The following is a 16,746-nucleotide window of genomic DNA, read 5'->3' as shown; positions in this document are numbered from 1 at the left end:
CTTGTCTCTGGACGTCACCTCCTCTCCGCTCTATCTCCCCCTCAACCCACTCGTCCATCTCGTCTTACACTCCTCTCTCTGCCCATTTCCTGCTCCACCTCTCCCTTCTCCTTCTCCATCTCTCCCTGTCCATCTTCTTCCCCACTTTATCTCTATCGATCTCCTTCTCTACTGTCTCTCTGTCCATCTCCTTCTCCCCCTCCCTCTATCAGCCTCCTCCTTCCCCTCTTCATGTCCATTTCCTCTCCTCTTCCCTATTTGCTCCTCTCCCCTCTCTCTGTGATCTTGAGCCGTTCTTATTGTTACTGAAAATTTAGATTCCGTAATGGTATTCCAACAGTAAGCTGTTAACCCATAAATGCAAAACTCATCTTTTCTGTGAAAAGTGACAGTGTGGAAGAAAACAAAATAGTATGTATCTGTGTATTCCATTTTTGGTTAAAAATATGTGTGATGAGAAATAATATGTACAAGAGAAAAAATGTTCCTAATTGTTCAAATGCCCTACCATAATAGCTGAAACTGTCTGCGAGAAAGGAAACAAAGCTTCTCATTCACAACAGTACACTGCACAGCATTTTCTTCCTCGTAGACGATTTTATCAGAAAACTTTTACAGTACTGTTTACAATAATATGCAGCCCATATCTGTACGATTGTTTATTAGAACATCTTGTAAGTATTTGAAGTAAACAGCCAAAAAGATATCTAGATTTTTGGTAATGACGTTTCCAGTTTCTACATATATGGTCTGCATCCATCTGTATGTTCACTAGAGTATCGTGTAGAAATGTGAAGTAAATCGGTCAAGCACTTTTCGAGATATTTGATAATGACGTTTCACCCTTCTGTGTGAGATATATATTTATATGATACATATATATTTAAAAATGTGTATAGGCTACGTCTATTTGAATGTTCTTTGGAGTATGGTGTAAAAGTTTCAAGTAATTCGATGAAGTACTTTTCGAAATTTTTTGTAACAACGTTAAATATTGACTTGCCTTTCTATGCTAGTATGCTAATCTATATCCAGCCTAGTATATACAATGGTGTCCAAAACTAAAGCAACAAAACTTGTTGTCTCCTCCTGTGTTTAGTTAACGATATATCATCCAAATTGTGAACAGATGTCCGTACGATTGTATTCTGCACGGAAGACGGCATTTCGATCAGCGGAAAACCACTCCAACGATGACATCAGGACACCTATCCAACGGCGTAGTGTTTGCAGGGGATTCCCACATCCACAGTTTCTGTGTACATACTCACAGACAGTACAGTATAGTACAAGGAACACGTCTACCAGTCTCTCGACGGTGGAGGGGCACAGGAAGAATGGAAGCAGGATAGTCGCAGACTCATGTGGCCCGATGGCTTAACGTGAATCTTTCTGTTGTATCTCGGATGTGGTGACAAGTTATTTAGACCGAAACTGTATCACGACGAAGAGGGTAGGTCCGACCGGTTGTGACATAAGAAAGAGAGGTCCTTTATTTGGCTCCAAGGGCACGACGGTACCGCCTTAGCGCTGCGCAAAAACTGGCATTTGACCTTGCAGTATCCACTGGACGTGCTGTATCGAAACAGAAGAGGCTTCGACAGAGTGGCCGTTATTGTCGGATAACTGCTGTATGTGTGCCTCTGACGCGACTTCACAGAAGGGAACGCCTAGCGTGCAAGTCGTCAACATGCCACTTGAACAATCGAACAGTGGGCCAATGTTCTTTTCACAGATCAATCCCGATTTGGTCTGGAGAGTGATTCTCTACGGATTCGCATCTGAAGGGAACGCGGCACACGATTTCGAGACCAGAACATTGTGGAAAGAGACCGATATAGAGGAGTGTGGGCAGGGATTATGTTGACCAATCGAATACCTCTTCATCAAACTGTTTGGGTGATTCGAGAAAGTTTAACTGGTGTCACCCACTGTGACGAGGTCTTGGGACCTCATGTACTGTTGTTACGTGATGGCGTGCTCCCAGACTTCGTGTTGATGGAAGATAATGCTCGATCTCATGGAGCAGGAGTGGTTGATGTTTTCTTGGAAATGGCAGATACTGCACGCATGACGATTTGAATCTTATAGAGCATGTCTGGGCTCCACTAAGGAGACAGGTTGCATCACATCAACTTCCATCAACTACTTTCCACGACTTCCGAGCAGCCCCTCAGGAAGAATCGGCGGTACTGCCTCAGCCTGACACTATTCACACCATGCTCCGTCGTTATCAGGCCTCTATTGCTACCGGAGGTAGTCAGACCTCATAGTGAGCACATTAACCTGTAGTCGGAACGTGTGTGCAATTCTGTTAAGTTGGAGAAAACGAAGGACTTTTTCATCTAGAGTTCTGCATGTTGCAGTTGTTTACGTTCTGTATTCTTTACGTTGTATCTACTCTCCTATCAGATGTTTATACTGCTTTGTGGCAAAATATACGTAACCTTGCAAAATTTTCGTTTATTGCTTCAATTTTGGACACCAATGTGCTTTCACAGTAATAACTAAGTGTCAGTAATGGCAAATTTTTGGTTTCAGTCACAAGTAGGTCTCAGTGATGAGAGAGTAGAAATGTTAACACCTTATGTAAAATACCGAAGTTACGTTAGTGAATACTTTGGGAAGTACTTAATTTAGCTTTACATGCTCTAAGAAATCAATTTCTGGAAGAAAATTTTTTTCCAGATTAGCACCCAAGGGAAATATGCTTCCTAGATTTTATCAACGGACACAAAAGGTGTCGTTGAGGTGTGGCTAGAACATATATAGCAGCGCAGAAGAAGGTTCACGATATTACCTCTATTTTTATTTTGTTTGCTATAACGTATTTCACTGTGTGCAAAATGTAAGTAATTTGAACATGGCCAATATTTCACAATAACTTTAGAAGGTTGAAGAAAGATACCTGGAAAGTGGTATACTTCAAAGTGTGACTGTTAGTCATAACTTTATTGCTGAGCGAGATAAAGTCGGACCGTTTGTTTTACGCAGTTCTAATAATTATATACAGGATCCTCACTATGTACGTGTACAGGAGATAATGGATAACTGTTTACAACGTTCAGTAGTAGTGTGGAGCAAGTCGAGATGAATAAAAAAAAACTTAATATCGGGCACTTGTAGCCCATAGGGTTGGGAAACTATCTCAAACTGGCCAAAAAGCCATCTAAGCTACAGCACATGCACGTTTTCATTCTCCTTGCAAAAACTATTAGGCCTAGAAAAAATGAACAGGAAATTTTTTGTAGGAAATTTAATTGAGTCTCATTTTTTTATTGGGGTACGTTTCCAGTGGGGGTTGCAGTTTCTGAGTTGTTAAAAAGAAAGTAAAAAAGTGGCATTCGAAGGCATCCTTCACCACAAATCCCTCCTCTCCCACCACGCACCTGGTAGCAGTCAGGATTTTTAGTATGTTGTTGATGGCTCTGCCTCTTACAACTATACAAAAATTGCCGACTACAGGAAAAATTTTCCAAATTCGACCTTTTAGGATATTTATTGACTGGACTATATCACCGTACATTAGTTGTGTATTCTGTTAACCCTTTTTAATTTCAATATTCCTTGAGGTTAATGATAGAAAAAACGCTTTATTAAACGTTATGAAAAAGCTAATTATGTTTACAATCTGATGTCATGCAATACAAGCACAGTATTTTCGTAAAGAGAAGGCAGGAAAACGAAGTAATTTAATTCCATAATTTTATCGCGTAAAAAGCGACAGAATTGTGTGGTAGTCTTTACAAATATGTCAGTTCTACAGCTTTTAACAGCAAGACTAATCAACTTCATTTTAATTCCATAATTTTATCGTGTAAAAAGTGACAGAATTGTGTGGTAGTCTTTACAAATACGTCAGTTCTACAGCTTTTAACAGCAAGACTAATCAACTTCATTTTCTTGGCTAGGCAGTGCATACTTCTTCAAGAAATAGATGCTTGCTCTGTAAAAAAATACTGCAGCACCTCACTAGATGAGCCCTATGGTGGGAATTTGGCTGCACATCAGGCTATGAAACGTACTAACAATGCGCTCTGCAGCTGATAAAAATGAAGTACATAGTTCTCAGTGATGAAATTATCCACATTAGCTGATATTGCTGCTCAGACTACATTGAGTTTAGAAATCTGCATGCACTTGGGTATGAGGGAACCCCCCTTCTCAAATGTGGCAATGAATACGACAGCCTGATGTAGTGCTTAGCTGAGCTTAGAGCTTACTTTGTGGCTGAAGGCAGCTGAGGACTGTGTTGGACATTGCGCAGCTCGCTGCAGGTGCGCGACCTGAACCTGGACCGGAACCTGCTGCGCGGGCTGCCGGCGCAGGCGTTCCGCGGCACCAGCGCGGGCCGGCTGTTCCTCTCGAGGAACCGGCTGCACAGCCGCCACATCGACCTGCGCGCCTTCAGCGGGCTGGCGCACTCGCTCGAGGCGCTCGACCTCGAGCACAACCTGCTGCGAGAGGTGCCCCGTGCCATAGCGCACCTCAAGAAGCTCAAGTTCCTCTACCTGCCGTCCAACAACATCAGCGATGTGCACCCACGGGTTAGTTCGTACTGTTTCCAATGTGCCATTTCTTTTGATTTTCTGCATCTGCATCTACATCTGCAATTGACCAATAAGTGCCTGGCAGAAGTTTCAACGAACAACGTTCAAGCTATTTTCCTGCCATTTCATTCTCGAACAGCTTGCAGAAAAACCGAACACTTAAATCTTTCTGCCCGATCTCTGATGTCTCTTATCTTATTTTGATGACTATTTGCTCCCATTTAGGTGGGCGCCAACAAAACAGTTTCACGCTTTTAGGAGAAAGCAGATGACTGAAATTTTACGAGAAGGTCCTGTTGCAGTGCAAAACATCTTTGTTTTAATAGTTGTCACCCGAGTTCACGTACTATATCTGTGGCACTCTCCCCCTATTTCGCGATAGTACAAAACGAGTTGGCCTTTTTTGACGTCCTTCATCAATATTTCATGCATGTCCCACACCACACACTCCAGAAGAGGACATACAAGTGTAGTGTAAGCTGTCTCTTTACTAAACCTGTTGCATTTTCTCAATGTTCTGCCAATAAATCGTAATATTAGGTGTACTTCTCTCACATTATTATCTGTGTGATCGTTCCAACTTTATATTTACAGTTGTCATCCGTATTTAATTGAATCTATAGCCTTTAGATTTGTGTGATTTATTGTGTAACCGTAATATTGCTGATTCCTTTTGGTACCAATGTGGACGACTTCACTATTTCCTTTACTTAAAGTTAATTGCCACTTTTCGCACCATTCAGACATCTTGTCTAAATCGTTTTGCAAAATTTGCATTGATCATCTGATGACTTGATAAATGACAGCATCATTTTTTCAGATTCTTCCTTGGGAAATGCCAGATATTACTTCTGCTTTGCTCGATGACTTTCTGTCAGTTACTACGAACTGTAATCTTCTTGACAGGAAATCACGAATCCAGTCACACAACTGAGACCATACTCCATACAAGTCGTTCTCGTCGAGACAACTCATTATGTTCGAACACATTACATGTTCCAAATTCCTACCGCAAATAGACGTCAGCGATATGGGTCTAACAAATTAGAAAATCACACCTTTAACTCATCTCGAATGTTCTATCAAGGTATATTCTTGCTTCCCAATGTCTATTTCGTAGTGGCACTGTTCTTTTCATGTGACTGGCCCTTCTACGCAGGCCACCTAGATATAGAAGTTGTAAAGTACGCTCCTCTGGATCAGCAGTCGCCTAAGGATAGCAGTAAGCTTTCTTGCCAATAATTCCTGAGGAATCAACAATTGAAACCAGCTAGACGCCCGATAAGAACCTGAATTACGCATTTACCAGGAAAATCTTGAATCGAAAAAGAATAATAATTCACGTGTGCCTGTACAAGCACCCACCCCTTTGTACCAAATGTGACAATTTGTTACAACTTTATTTTGCTCCTTGTCAGGATCTACAAATGGATGGCTGCTTCGCAGCTCGTCCTGATATTGCTGGGATATGTGCGATTCCCACAGTTAGAAACTACTGGCGAAGTAAGTCTGCTAAACTTGCCTGCAGTAGACGCCAATAGGAAGAGCCGGAGGGCATCCCGTGAGACACTGCAGGTTGCAGATAGGAATTGGTACTGAGAACAGCTCTCTCTCTCTCTCTGCCACCAAAACGACGACCTGACACCATGTTTCCTCTCCTTGCTCCTTGGTATCCTGGCGCAAATGTCGCTAACAAACAAAAGCTGCCTGGGCCTCCTTTCCCTAGGTGTCTTGTGTATCTTGTATACTTAATTATTTGCTCTCTTCTTTTACTAAATTTCCGTTTTTATTTCAAGTTCTGAACCTAGATCTCCGTCGTGGCAATTCTCACCCCTTCTTATTTTGCTGTACATGTCTAACGAACGCTCGTAATTTAGTGGGTTCTCAGAATCTTTCGTTCATGACAGTGAGTGTAATAGATTACTTCTCGATAAAAATAAAGTTAACACAATCCAAACGTGTCGCTATGGGACTCGTTTGTTGTTGTTTAATGGAATTATGGTACTAAATAGCCTTTGTTATTTGGTGTGATTTCTCTGGCGGAGTCAGTTTTCTCACAGCTCATCTAGGTAGCTGTCATTATGTTGTAAAATATATGAGACCATAGTTTCAACCGCTATGGCAAATGACTTTTATCATACTGTAAAACACTAAAGGAACAAATTATCTTACTACTTTTATATACTATCTTCACTGTTGTCTCAACAGTTGCTTAAAGGGAGTGTAAATTAAACTTGTAATATTGAATTATACTGACCATCTCTGACGGATCATGGGAGACCTAATTTTGTGATGTAGAGTTACCCCCACAGTGTCCAGTGAGGGTAGAACAGGTTAGTATGTGTGTGCAGCCGTGCGCAGAGGCAATCGTAGTCAGTGGTCAGTCTTTCCAACCAACATCTCAGTGGTGCCACTATGGTCGTTTTGTCAAGGGACTCAGTGACTCTTTCGCACATTAATTCAATTAGAAATAGGATATCATGGGGTCTGTGGAAGTTTCTCTCTGACGTTTGCCCGAAAGAAGAAGTTGGGAAACTGAGGTAAGAAACTGTGAGCGTGCAGATACGATCTAAGCTACTGAAACGAGATGTATCAAAGGAAGAACGGAAAACCAGAAACAACAGTGCTATCAATGTCTCTAAAGCAGACATCGATAATGCATGTGTGGTAATGGACACATTCGGCTACGTCATAAAAACGTAAGATGAGGTAAAGGATAACGTATATCAAGATCTCAAAGGATGTACCTACGGTTAAGATCATCAGAAAAATGTAACTAATGGTTAAGCAGACGAGAGTAGATTTTACGCAGGCAGTAGACTAATTCCACAAGTTCAATCTGCATCTATTCTGACCATTAGCAACGGACATTATCGGGGAAGAGTCTGAGGAATCAGCATCTGATTCCACATTGTTGAAACAAAATTTGACATCATCAGGCCACATGGGGAAAAAGATCTCGACAAATTTCACCAGTACCTCAGCGCAGAATTACGAAGTATACAGTTTATGGTGTAAGTAGGGAACGATGGCTCAATGACATTTCTCGACACTGAAGTGTAGGTGGAGCCAGGCGGTACATTTGGTCACACAACTCACAGGAGCCGACTAACACCAATAGATATGTGCATTCCATACATCACCATCATGAACAGCAGTGAATTCGGTGTTGTATACACTGGCTAAGGGTCCACATTGGATCAACACTGCAGACAATGTAAAGTCTAAACAGCAGAAGTTTTGTACACTTTTCAGGGCTAACGGATACTTCAATGATACCATCAGCGAAGTACTCGCTATAAAGAATAATATCATGCATGGCGAGAAGGTGGAACAGCTATGGACTGCTCTTGTATCCTATGTGCAGAGAGCCACCAACCATTAGACAATAATCCATGATGGGCTGGGCATTCATCCTGCTGGTGTAACAGCAAACTTAGAGAGTTACTGGGATCAACCAAAATTGCTATCGATACGCCACACACAGTGATTTTTGAGGTCAGATGAGAATGGGGATAATTTAAATCAGAAGGACAGGCAACTTATCAGAATTCAAGGATTGGCAGCATCACAAACGTTTAGGATAACCTCATAAATCTGTAGTGTCAGAACACCAAAATTAACGTGGGAAACATATATTGTTCACAGACGGTTTTGTGATAACTAAGTAGCCATTTATCTCCAAAATCAAGGCCAGGGAAGCCATGAAAGTACTGTAAAGGGCAATTAGTCATAAACCGCGATGATAGATACAGATCTACATGGCGTTGGATGCCCTCAGTACCAGACCGCCACGTTTACTGCAGATATCGCTCAAAACTTTGGCGGAGAGGGATACGAACGTGAAGGTCCCTCCAGACTGCCACCCGACGTCCCAAGAAGAGCAATGCATCATAAAAGTATAACTGAGGACGTTAGTTGTAAGTGCTACACTGTGATGAAGAGATGGAAACAGGATAGAAAGTCGTGGCAGGCCACATCAGCCATTAAGAGGGTACTGAAAAATAAGAAACTAAACCCAGTTTAAGTCCTGACATATGTATTTAACTTCATTACTATGCTGATTATCTAACCTAGCATATCTCTTCCTCTAAATGTTCAAATGTGTGTGAAATCTTATGGGACTTAACTGCTAAGGTCATCAGTCCCTAAGCTTACACACTACTTAACCTAAAGTCTCCTAACGACAAACACACACACCCATGCCCAAGGGAGGACTCGAACCTCCACCGGGACCAGCCACACAGTGCATGACTGCAGCGCCTCAGACCGTTAGGCTAATCCCGTGCGGCTATCTCTTCCTCTTTTATTTGGTTTCTGAAAACATATTTGTCCATTTCGGTCATCGAACATGTCTTCAATCTTCCATTCCTGCACTTCATTTGGCAACTATCCGTATATTTTACTTTCCTGTCTATTAAGTGTTGTACTCCAGAAGTTTCTGAAAAGTGTCTGCAAAACCAACTTATCGTCTGACAAAATTGTTTAAGAAGCATTTATCCACTTTTCTCAAATCTGTGTTTTACAGTCATCTTGGCGTAAACTTCTTGTTTGTATTTGTGTTACCAGACTGTAATATTCTTCCACACTTCGTAATTTACTTTATCTAATTTATATCTTTAAATGGTTATTGAGCAGATATTTTTACAGAATATTTATAGGCTTCTACTTGCATGTTTTGTACCCAACGTATACACCACTCGAGTGAGAAGTGTACCTAAAACCAAATTTTGTTTCCCTTCAGAAGGAAGGTTTTCTGCAAATTTAAGCGTTTCTTCTCATTACCGTTTTACAATTTTGTTCAAAATTCTACTTTCAGTTCCGTCTTTGACAGAGAACTCACGAAACAAAGACAATAAGTCGTCAGAGTGTGCTATAACTCTTTAACGTTATATTGCCTGTTCTTGGCTTCCTTTCATTACATGTACTTGATTTTTAAACGCCGTTACTTACTTTCACTCTCTTCTAAAACATCAAATTCAACTGTACATCGGTAAATTAATGTTCTAAATTTACGTATTCAAACTATATGCTTTCTCATGTTGTACCTTTTCTTTATTATCAATGTAAACTAATTTTCTTTCTATTTATGTAATAATTACGTTTATCAAAAGTAGGTGCTCGTGTGATAAGTAACTTAATCATGATTATGTTCTTTCTGTGGCATACTGCTGTTCTGGAAACATGTCAGTGTAATTGGGTTTCAAAAATTACGACCGCTTTACTGATCAACCTTTTAGTTTCGTCTTGCCTTGTCCACACTAAGCATTAAATGATTTGAGTATTTCGTTTGCACTTTATCTGCCTAATATATGGCATATCATATACAAGCACAAACAGTCATGGTCAATATCTAGCACATCATACACAAGCACATAACGAGAAGAAAACAGAATTCATCAAAGTATAAAGTACATGTTTCCATTTTTTCTGGGCTGTTTCATAACAATTATGATCAGTACTGTCGATTTGTGTGGCAATAAAATTACTCCAATAACGCTCTTGGGGAACATGCCTACAGCTTCCTTGTCTTGAATTTATATGGATAAGTTGATGTGTGAGTGTGAGACTACAGCATTAATTGACGTTCACTCTGAGACATGCTTTAACGAAACGTAACATTCAAAGAGAAAAGAGATTTTAGGGTTAGTTCCTCTTAAAGTTGAGATTAATCTAGTGCATGGACTGAGTTAGTTGATAGATTGAGGACAATATCAGTCTTGAATTTCTCGAATGATTTGTCCTGACTTTCGTTATCAGCCAATTTGGGAAATCAAGTAGGAATGGCTGGACTGGGATTGGAGCTCTGATTCAACAAATTACAAGTCATTCACTTCAGTACAATTTTCAAATGTGCAACAATCTACATTCGTGAAATGTGATGTAATCACAATGAAGGACACAACAGCCTAATGCTTAAAATGAGCAGAATTTAAAACAACCTTCGAATTTTTTATTGTATTTTATAATATATATAATCATCATTATATACGCATATGAGCTATAACATTATTATCACTGTGGATTGAGGGATTACATACCACTTGTGGGGTTGCGGACACATGAGGTGATGAGGAAAGTATCTCTAGAACAGAGACGAATGGGGAATGATTTTAGTGGTGACATAGACGTCAAATGGGGAAATCTACTGATGTAAGTACCTTGGGCAGAGGGCAGATTAATATGGCCCAGAACGTGGGAACTATTCCGGAAAAAGTGAAACTGGCTGGCTGCTCGCGAGTTACTGTTGTGAGCATCCATAAAAAATGATTGAAGGGCGGTGAAACCATGAGTGAGAAACAAGCTGATGGGTACCGCATTCTTATCACAGAAGTTACATGTCAGAGTCTTGCCCACTCTGTAAAGTAGGACAGGTAACGACATGCCGCAGATCTGGTGACAGAGTACAGTGGTGATGCGGGTACAAGTGTTTGGAATCTCACTGTTCAGAAAATATTGTTGAACATAGGGCTTCACAATTGGCGACCCATACATCATCCCATGTTTATTCAACAGCAGTTACGACCAGAGTGGGCACAGGATCGTCAAAAATGAACCACGAACGTACTGAAACATGTCGCCTGGTGAAATACATCGTGTTTCTTGCCACACCATGTCAATAATCTTTCCAGACGAATATCTGCTCACAGTATACATCACACCAAGATTGCAGGCTGGTAGATGTATAATACCAAGACACAATGCACCTGTGGACTCATGGGTACTATGGGAGTGATCGAAGGTACCTTGACTGCTGTGAACTTGGTGAAAGAAAGGTGTTGTGGACGACATTAAAATTGCTACACCACGAAGATGACGTGCTACAGACGCGAAATTTTACCGACAGGAAGAAGATGCTGTGACATGCAAGTGATTAGCTTTTCAGAGCATTCACACAAGGCTGGCGCCGGTGGTGGCACCTACAACGTGCTGACATGAGGAAAGTTTCCAACCGATTTCTCATACACAAACAGCAATAGACCGGCGTCGCCTGGTGAAACGTTGTTGTGATGCCTCGTGTAAGGAGGAGAAATGCGTACCATCACGTTACCGACTTTGATAATGATCGGATTGTAACCTATCGCGATTGCAGTTTATCGTATCGCGACATTGCTGCTCGCATTGGTCGAGATCCAATGACTGTTAGCAGAATATGGAATCGGTGGGTTCAGGAGAGTAATACGTACTGGATCCCAACGGACTCATGTCACTTGCAGTCGAGATGACAGGCATCTTATCCGCATGGCTGCAAAGGATCGTGCAGCCACGTCTCGATCCCTGAGTCAACAGATGGGGACGTTTGCAACGCAACAACCATCTGCACGAACAGTTCGATGACGTTTGCAGCAGCAGGGGCTATCAGCTCGGAGACCATGGCTGGGGTTACCCTTCACGCTGCATCACAGATAGGAGAGCCTCAACGACGAACCTGTTTGCAGGGATGGCAAAACGTCATCATTTCGGATGAATCCAGGTTCTGTTTAAATGATCATGTTGGTCGCATCCGTGTTTGGCGACATCGCGGTGAACGCACAGTGGAAGCGTGTATTCGTCATCGCTATACTGGCGTATCACCCTGCGTGATGGTATGGGGTGCCATTGGTTATACGTCTCGGCTACCTCTTGTTCGCATTGACGGCACTTTGAACAGTGGCGTTACATTTCAGATGTGTTACGACCCGTGGCTCTACCCTTCATTCGATCCCTGCGAAACCCTACATTTCATGAGGGTAATGCACGTCCGGATGTTGCAGGTCCTGTACGGACCTTTCTGGATCAGAAAATGTTCGACTGCTGCCGTGGCCAGCACATTCTCCAGATCTCTCACCAATTGAAAACGTCTCGAGATAATACGCCAGTCTCTACTCTTGATGAAGCTGCATGGGCAGATGCATGGGCAGCTGTACCTGTACACGTCATCCAAGCTCTGTTGGACTCAATGCCCCGGTTTATCAAGGCCGTTATTACGACCAGAGGTGGTTGTTCTGGGTACTGATTTCTCAGGATCTATGCACCCAAATTGCGTGAAAATGTAATCACATATGTTCTAGTATAACATAGTTGTCCAATGAATACCCGTTTATCATCTGTATTTCTTCTTGATGTAGCAATTGTAATGGCCAGTGCTGTACATATATTGAGGCTTGATGTCTTACTGAAGAGCAAAGCATGTTTGAATATCAAAACTGTCTCTATCACAAGGGCAGAATCGCACTACAGCTGTTTGAAGAGCATGATAGTGAACTAACGCTGATTTCTTCGCCACCAAATTAACTTGATATGAACTGGTTGCAATCGAGTGTCAACTCGCACACATATACCACTGGTTCGTAATTTACGGTAACTGTGTAAACTGGGAATACTGATCTGGTGACACATATCCTGAAAAATCTACCAGGGTTTTGTCGATTACATGCCACACCGAATCGCTACTGTATTGCATTCGAAACCTTGGGCATGGATGTGTGTGATGTGCTTAGATTAGTTAGGTTTAAGTAGTTCCAAGTTCTAGGGGGCTGATGATCTCAGAAATTAAGTCCCATAGTGCGCAAAGCCATTCCAACCAACTCGCTAATTTATTTGTTGAAAGACGTAAAGTTTATAGCTAAGATAGACACTGTTTACAAGTTTTACTTACTTTTAGCTACAAATATTTGAACCTAGATACAAGCTTCTTCTTCGATTCGCAGACGCTGCCTCCATCACTACGGGTGCTGTCGCTAGAGGGCAACCGGCTGTCGCACATCCCAAGCGTGGCGCTGCGCAACTGCACGCGGCTGCTGCACCTCAATGTAGGCTACAACCGCATCGACGAGGTGCGCTCCGAGGACTTCGAGGAGTGGGCGGCCTCGCTCGAGACGCTGCTGCTGCGCAACAACCGCATCGCCGCGCTCGCCGAGCACGCGTTCGCGCACGCCCCGCGCCTGCGCGAGCTGAGCCTCTCCTTCAACAAGCTGGGCCACCTGCACCCGGAGGCCCTCGCCGACCTCGGCGACAGCCTCGAGAGCCTGGAGATCAGCTTCGGGCTGGACCGCGAGGACTTCCCCGCTGAGTTCTTGAGGCCGCTGAGGGCGCTCGCCTGGTTGGCACTCGACAACAACGAGCTGCGCACGGTGGGGCAGACCGACCTGCACCCACTCTCCCAGCTGCAGTACCTCAACCTCGAGTCCAACAAGCTGACGCGCCTTCCGCCAGGGTTCTTCCACCCTGAGGTATGCACAGTTATTCTTTACTACTGGCGGACTACAAGGTACACACATTTCATCTGGATATTGGAAGACTCATTTTAATGCAGCAGATAATGATGCTCTTGTTTACTCCCAATACATTTATAGCTATGCATCACAAAGAATGAAATTGTTAGTTTTCAATCGCCATAAGTTCAGGAAGTCTATCTGCCATGTAGTTAAAAACACTTATCTATATGTTTGAAAACCTTGCCCAGACTTTAAAACCATGGATTCACTGCACAAATGGTATTAGTTTTTTTATGGTATCTCATAAATTTAATGAAGCACAGCTAAGCAATTACATGCTGATTTTCGAAAAACATGCTACCAATCTAAAATTTAAAGAGAAGTTATATGAGATTACCGTAACGGGCACAAGTCTGATGCATCAAACGATTCAATGCAAACTGAATTTTAGTCTCTAATGGCTCTACATAAAAACATACATTAATTATCCAGAATGAGATTTTCACTCTGCAGTGGAGTGTGCGCCGATATGAAACTTTCTGGCAGATTAAAACTGTGTGCCGGACCGAGACTCGAACTCGGGACCTTTGCCTTTCGCGGGCAAGTGCTCTACCAACTGAGCTACCCAAGCACGACTCACGCCCCGTCCTCACAGCTCTACTTCTGCTAGCACCTCGTCTCCTACCTTCCACACTTAACAGAAGCTCTCCTGCGACCCTTGCAGAACTAGCACTCCTGTAAGAAAGGATATCGCGGGGACATGGCTTAACCACAGCCTGGGGGATGTTTCCAAAATGAGATCTTCACTCTGCAGTGGAGTGCGCGCCGATATGAAACTTTCTTGCAGATTAAAACTGTGTTTCATATATTAACTATGTCACTTATTAGTCAGAAGACATTTAAAATTAAATTTCCGTAGTTCACTCTTCTGTAGATGGACTGGGACTGCAGCTCGTCAAAGATTTAGAAGCTAATTACAGACAGCTTTAGTTTTATGAAGCATTTTATTTGAAACTTCCTGGCAGATTAAAACTGTGTGCCGGACTGAGACTCGAACTCGTGACTTTTGTCCTTCGCTGGCAAGTGCTGCCGGCCGCTGTGGCCGAGCGGTTATAGGCGCTTCAGCCCGGAACCGCACTGCTGCTACGGTCGCAGGTTCGGATGTGTGATGTCCTTAGGTTAGTTAGGTTTAATTAGTTCTACGTTCTAGGCGACTGATGACCTCAGAAGTTAAGTCCCATAGTGCTCTGAGACATTTGAACCATTTTTTTTTTTTTTTTTGGCAGGTGCTCTACCATCTGAACTATCCAAGCACGACTCACGTCCCGTCCTCACAGCTTTACTTCCGCCAGTACCTCGTCTTTTGTGAAATCATTTTGTTTGACTACCAGTTTCAGTGCCTCATTGGCAGCATCTTCAGGCCCCTATACACTTAGATAGATATGACATGTAAACATCTATGGTATTATAGGGATCACGGCTTTCAAAAGGCCACCAAACGTTTTGAAACTTCCTCTGTAGATGTGGATGTTCCACAGCTTTCAACGACAAATAAGTAGGTTGTGGCCTCACCTATTTAACACGAAAATTTTGGTTTATGCTGCTGATACTGAGGCTGTCAGACTAGTAGGTCTAACTCACTTAAGGAAATATTGAGGAGGGAGTAGTATGTACCCCTGTTTGCATGAAATGAATTAGGAAACTCATTTAAAATCTTAATCATGTTATGATTGTGTAGTCGCAGAATGTATAACACTACTGGGCTGCGTGGTGGCGCAATGTTTACGTAGCTTGCGTAATCAAATACCAAGTTTGGTATATTACTTATTATGTCCCAACAGAACAAGTAATCCTGTCAAAGAAAAGCCACATATAACACTACACTCTGCTACTATTACACCATAACCCCAAAGTAGGAGTCAGTTTACAAAACAAAATTATTTTGTTATAATAAATATGGTATTACGCAATCAGAACAGTGTTACCCTCTGAGAGGAATTTTGTTGTTTGACCATGTTGTACCTAACGGAAGTGGCTTATCGGAAATGAAAGTCAGAATTACGTAACTAATTAAACAGTGACTAACGAAGAAATTGCCTTCCTGCACTGTTAAACTGATAATGGTAAAACGGCCGCCAGCCTAACTAGGCAAAAGAATGATCAACATTCTCGTTGAAGAAAATAGTAATTAATAATTTTAACAGATAAACACAACCTATACTTGACCACAAGCGAGTGCAATTAACTCTGATACATATATATACATATGATAAGGTTGAAACCAACAACTAGAGCAGCAGAAGCAATTTGCAAAATTATAACAGCTACCAAAACACACTATTACTTTACACAAAGTGACTTGTCTTTATAACGTTATTATTAATACGCATTTCTAATACACGAGAGAGAGAGAGAGAGTAAACCTGAATATATAATTTCCTACTATTGCAGTTTTCCACTTTTACTGCAGTGAGACACAAAATTAACATATATGCAAGACACTGACTCACCTTCTGCGATTTGCAATAATAAGCAGTAATGTAATCATTTACTAAGCAAGAAACATTATAAGCCTCAGTCTTAAGAACTTTTACTTGAAGTTGGCAACAACACGTTATTAAGCAGTTTTCACTAGGAAAATTATTTTTCAGTTCAAGAGGCTTTAATTAATAAAATCACTCTAGGCTCCAATGTACTTTCAGTAAGGACACTCGGTAATCAGTATAGTCCAAACGGTGAGGATCCTAAGAGGTTATGATGAGGAGAAAAGTCAAGGTAGATACACAAATTCAGATATAAATTACCTTATATTTCAGCACATTAGCACATCCTTTAAGCTGATCCTTCACCGTACATCATAATGTCACTATGAAGCAATGATTGCGCAATGTGGTGGCAACTGCATGCAGGTAGGTGGAATTGCAGGCCGATTTCTTGATGGCGATGATAGAGACAAATTCCAGAATATTTCCAACTATTCGAGCCCTTGGAGAGAAACA

The 16,746-nt window shown here is 41.9% G+C and overlaps 1 protein-coding gene across 1 annotated transcript in view; it reads left to right on the top strand.

Moving 5' to 3' along the window:
* LOC126234855 (chaoptin-like) overlaps positions 1–16,746 on the top strand; it is a 158,180-nt gene that overhangs the window by 88,368 nt on the left and 53,066 nt on the right. The window contains exons 5-6 of the mRNA XM_049943596.1: positions 4,268–4,547; positions 13,241–13,762. Of these exons, the coding sequence (XP_049799553.1) occupies positions 4,268–4,547; positions 13,241–13,762 (802 nt within the window). The remainder of the gene's footprint in view (positions 1–4,267; positions 4,548–13,240; positions 13,763–16,746) is intronic.

Source organism: Schistocerca nitens, chromosome 2 (assembly GCF_023898315.1).
Source record: "Schistocerca nitens isolate TAMUIC-IGC-003100 chromosome 2, iqSchNite1.1, whole genome shotgun sequence".
NCBI classification, from domain to species: Eukaryota; Metazoa; Arthropoda; class Insecta; order Orthoptera; family Acrididae; genus Schistocerca; species Schistocerca nitens.
Note: the sequence above shows the minus strand (reverse complement) of the source record. Positions and strands in the feature narration are given on the sequence as shown.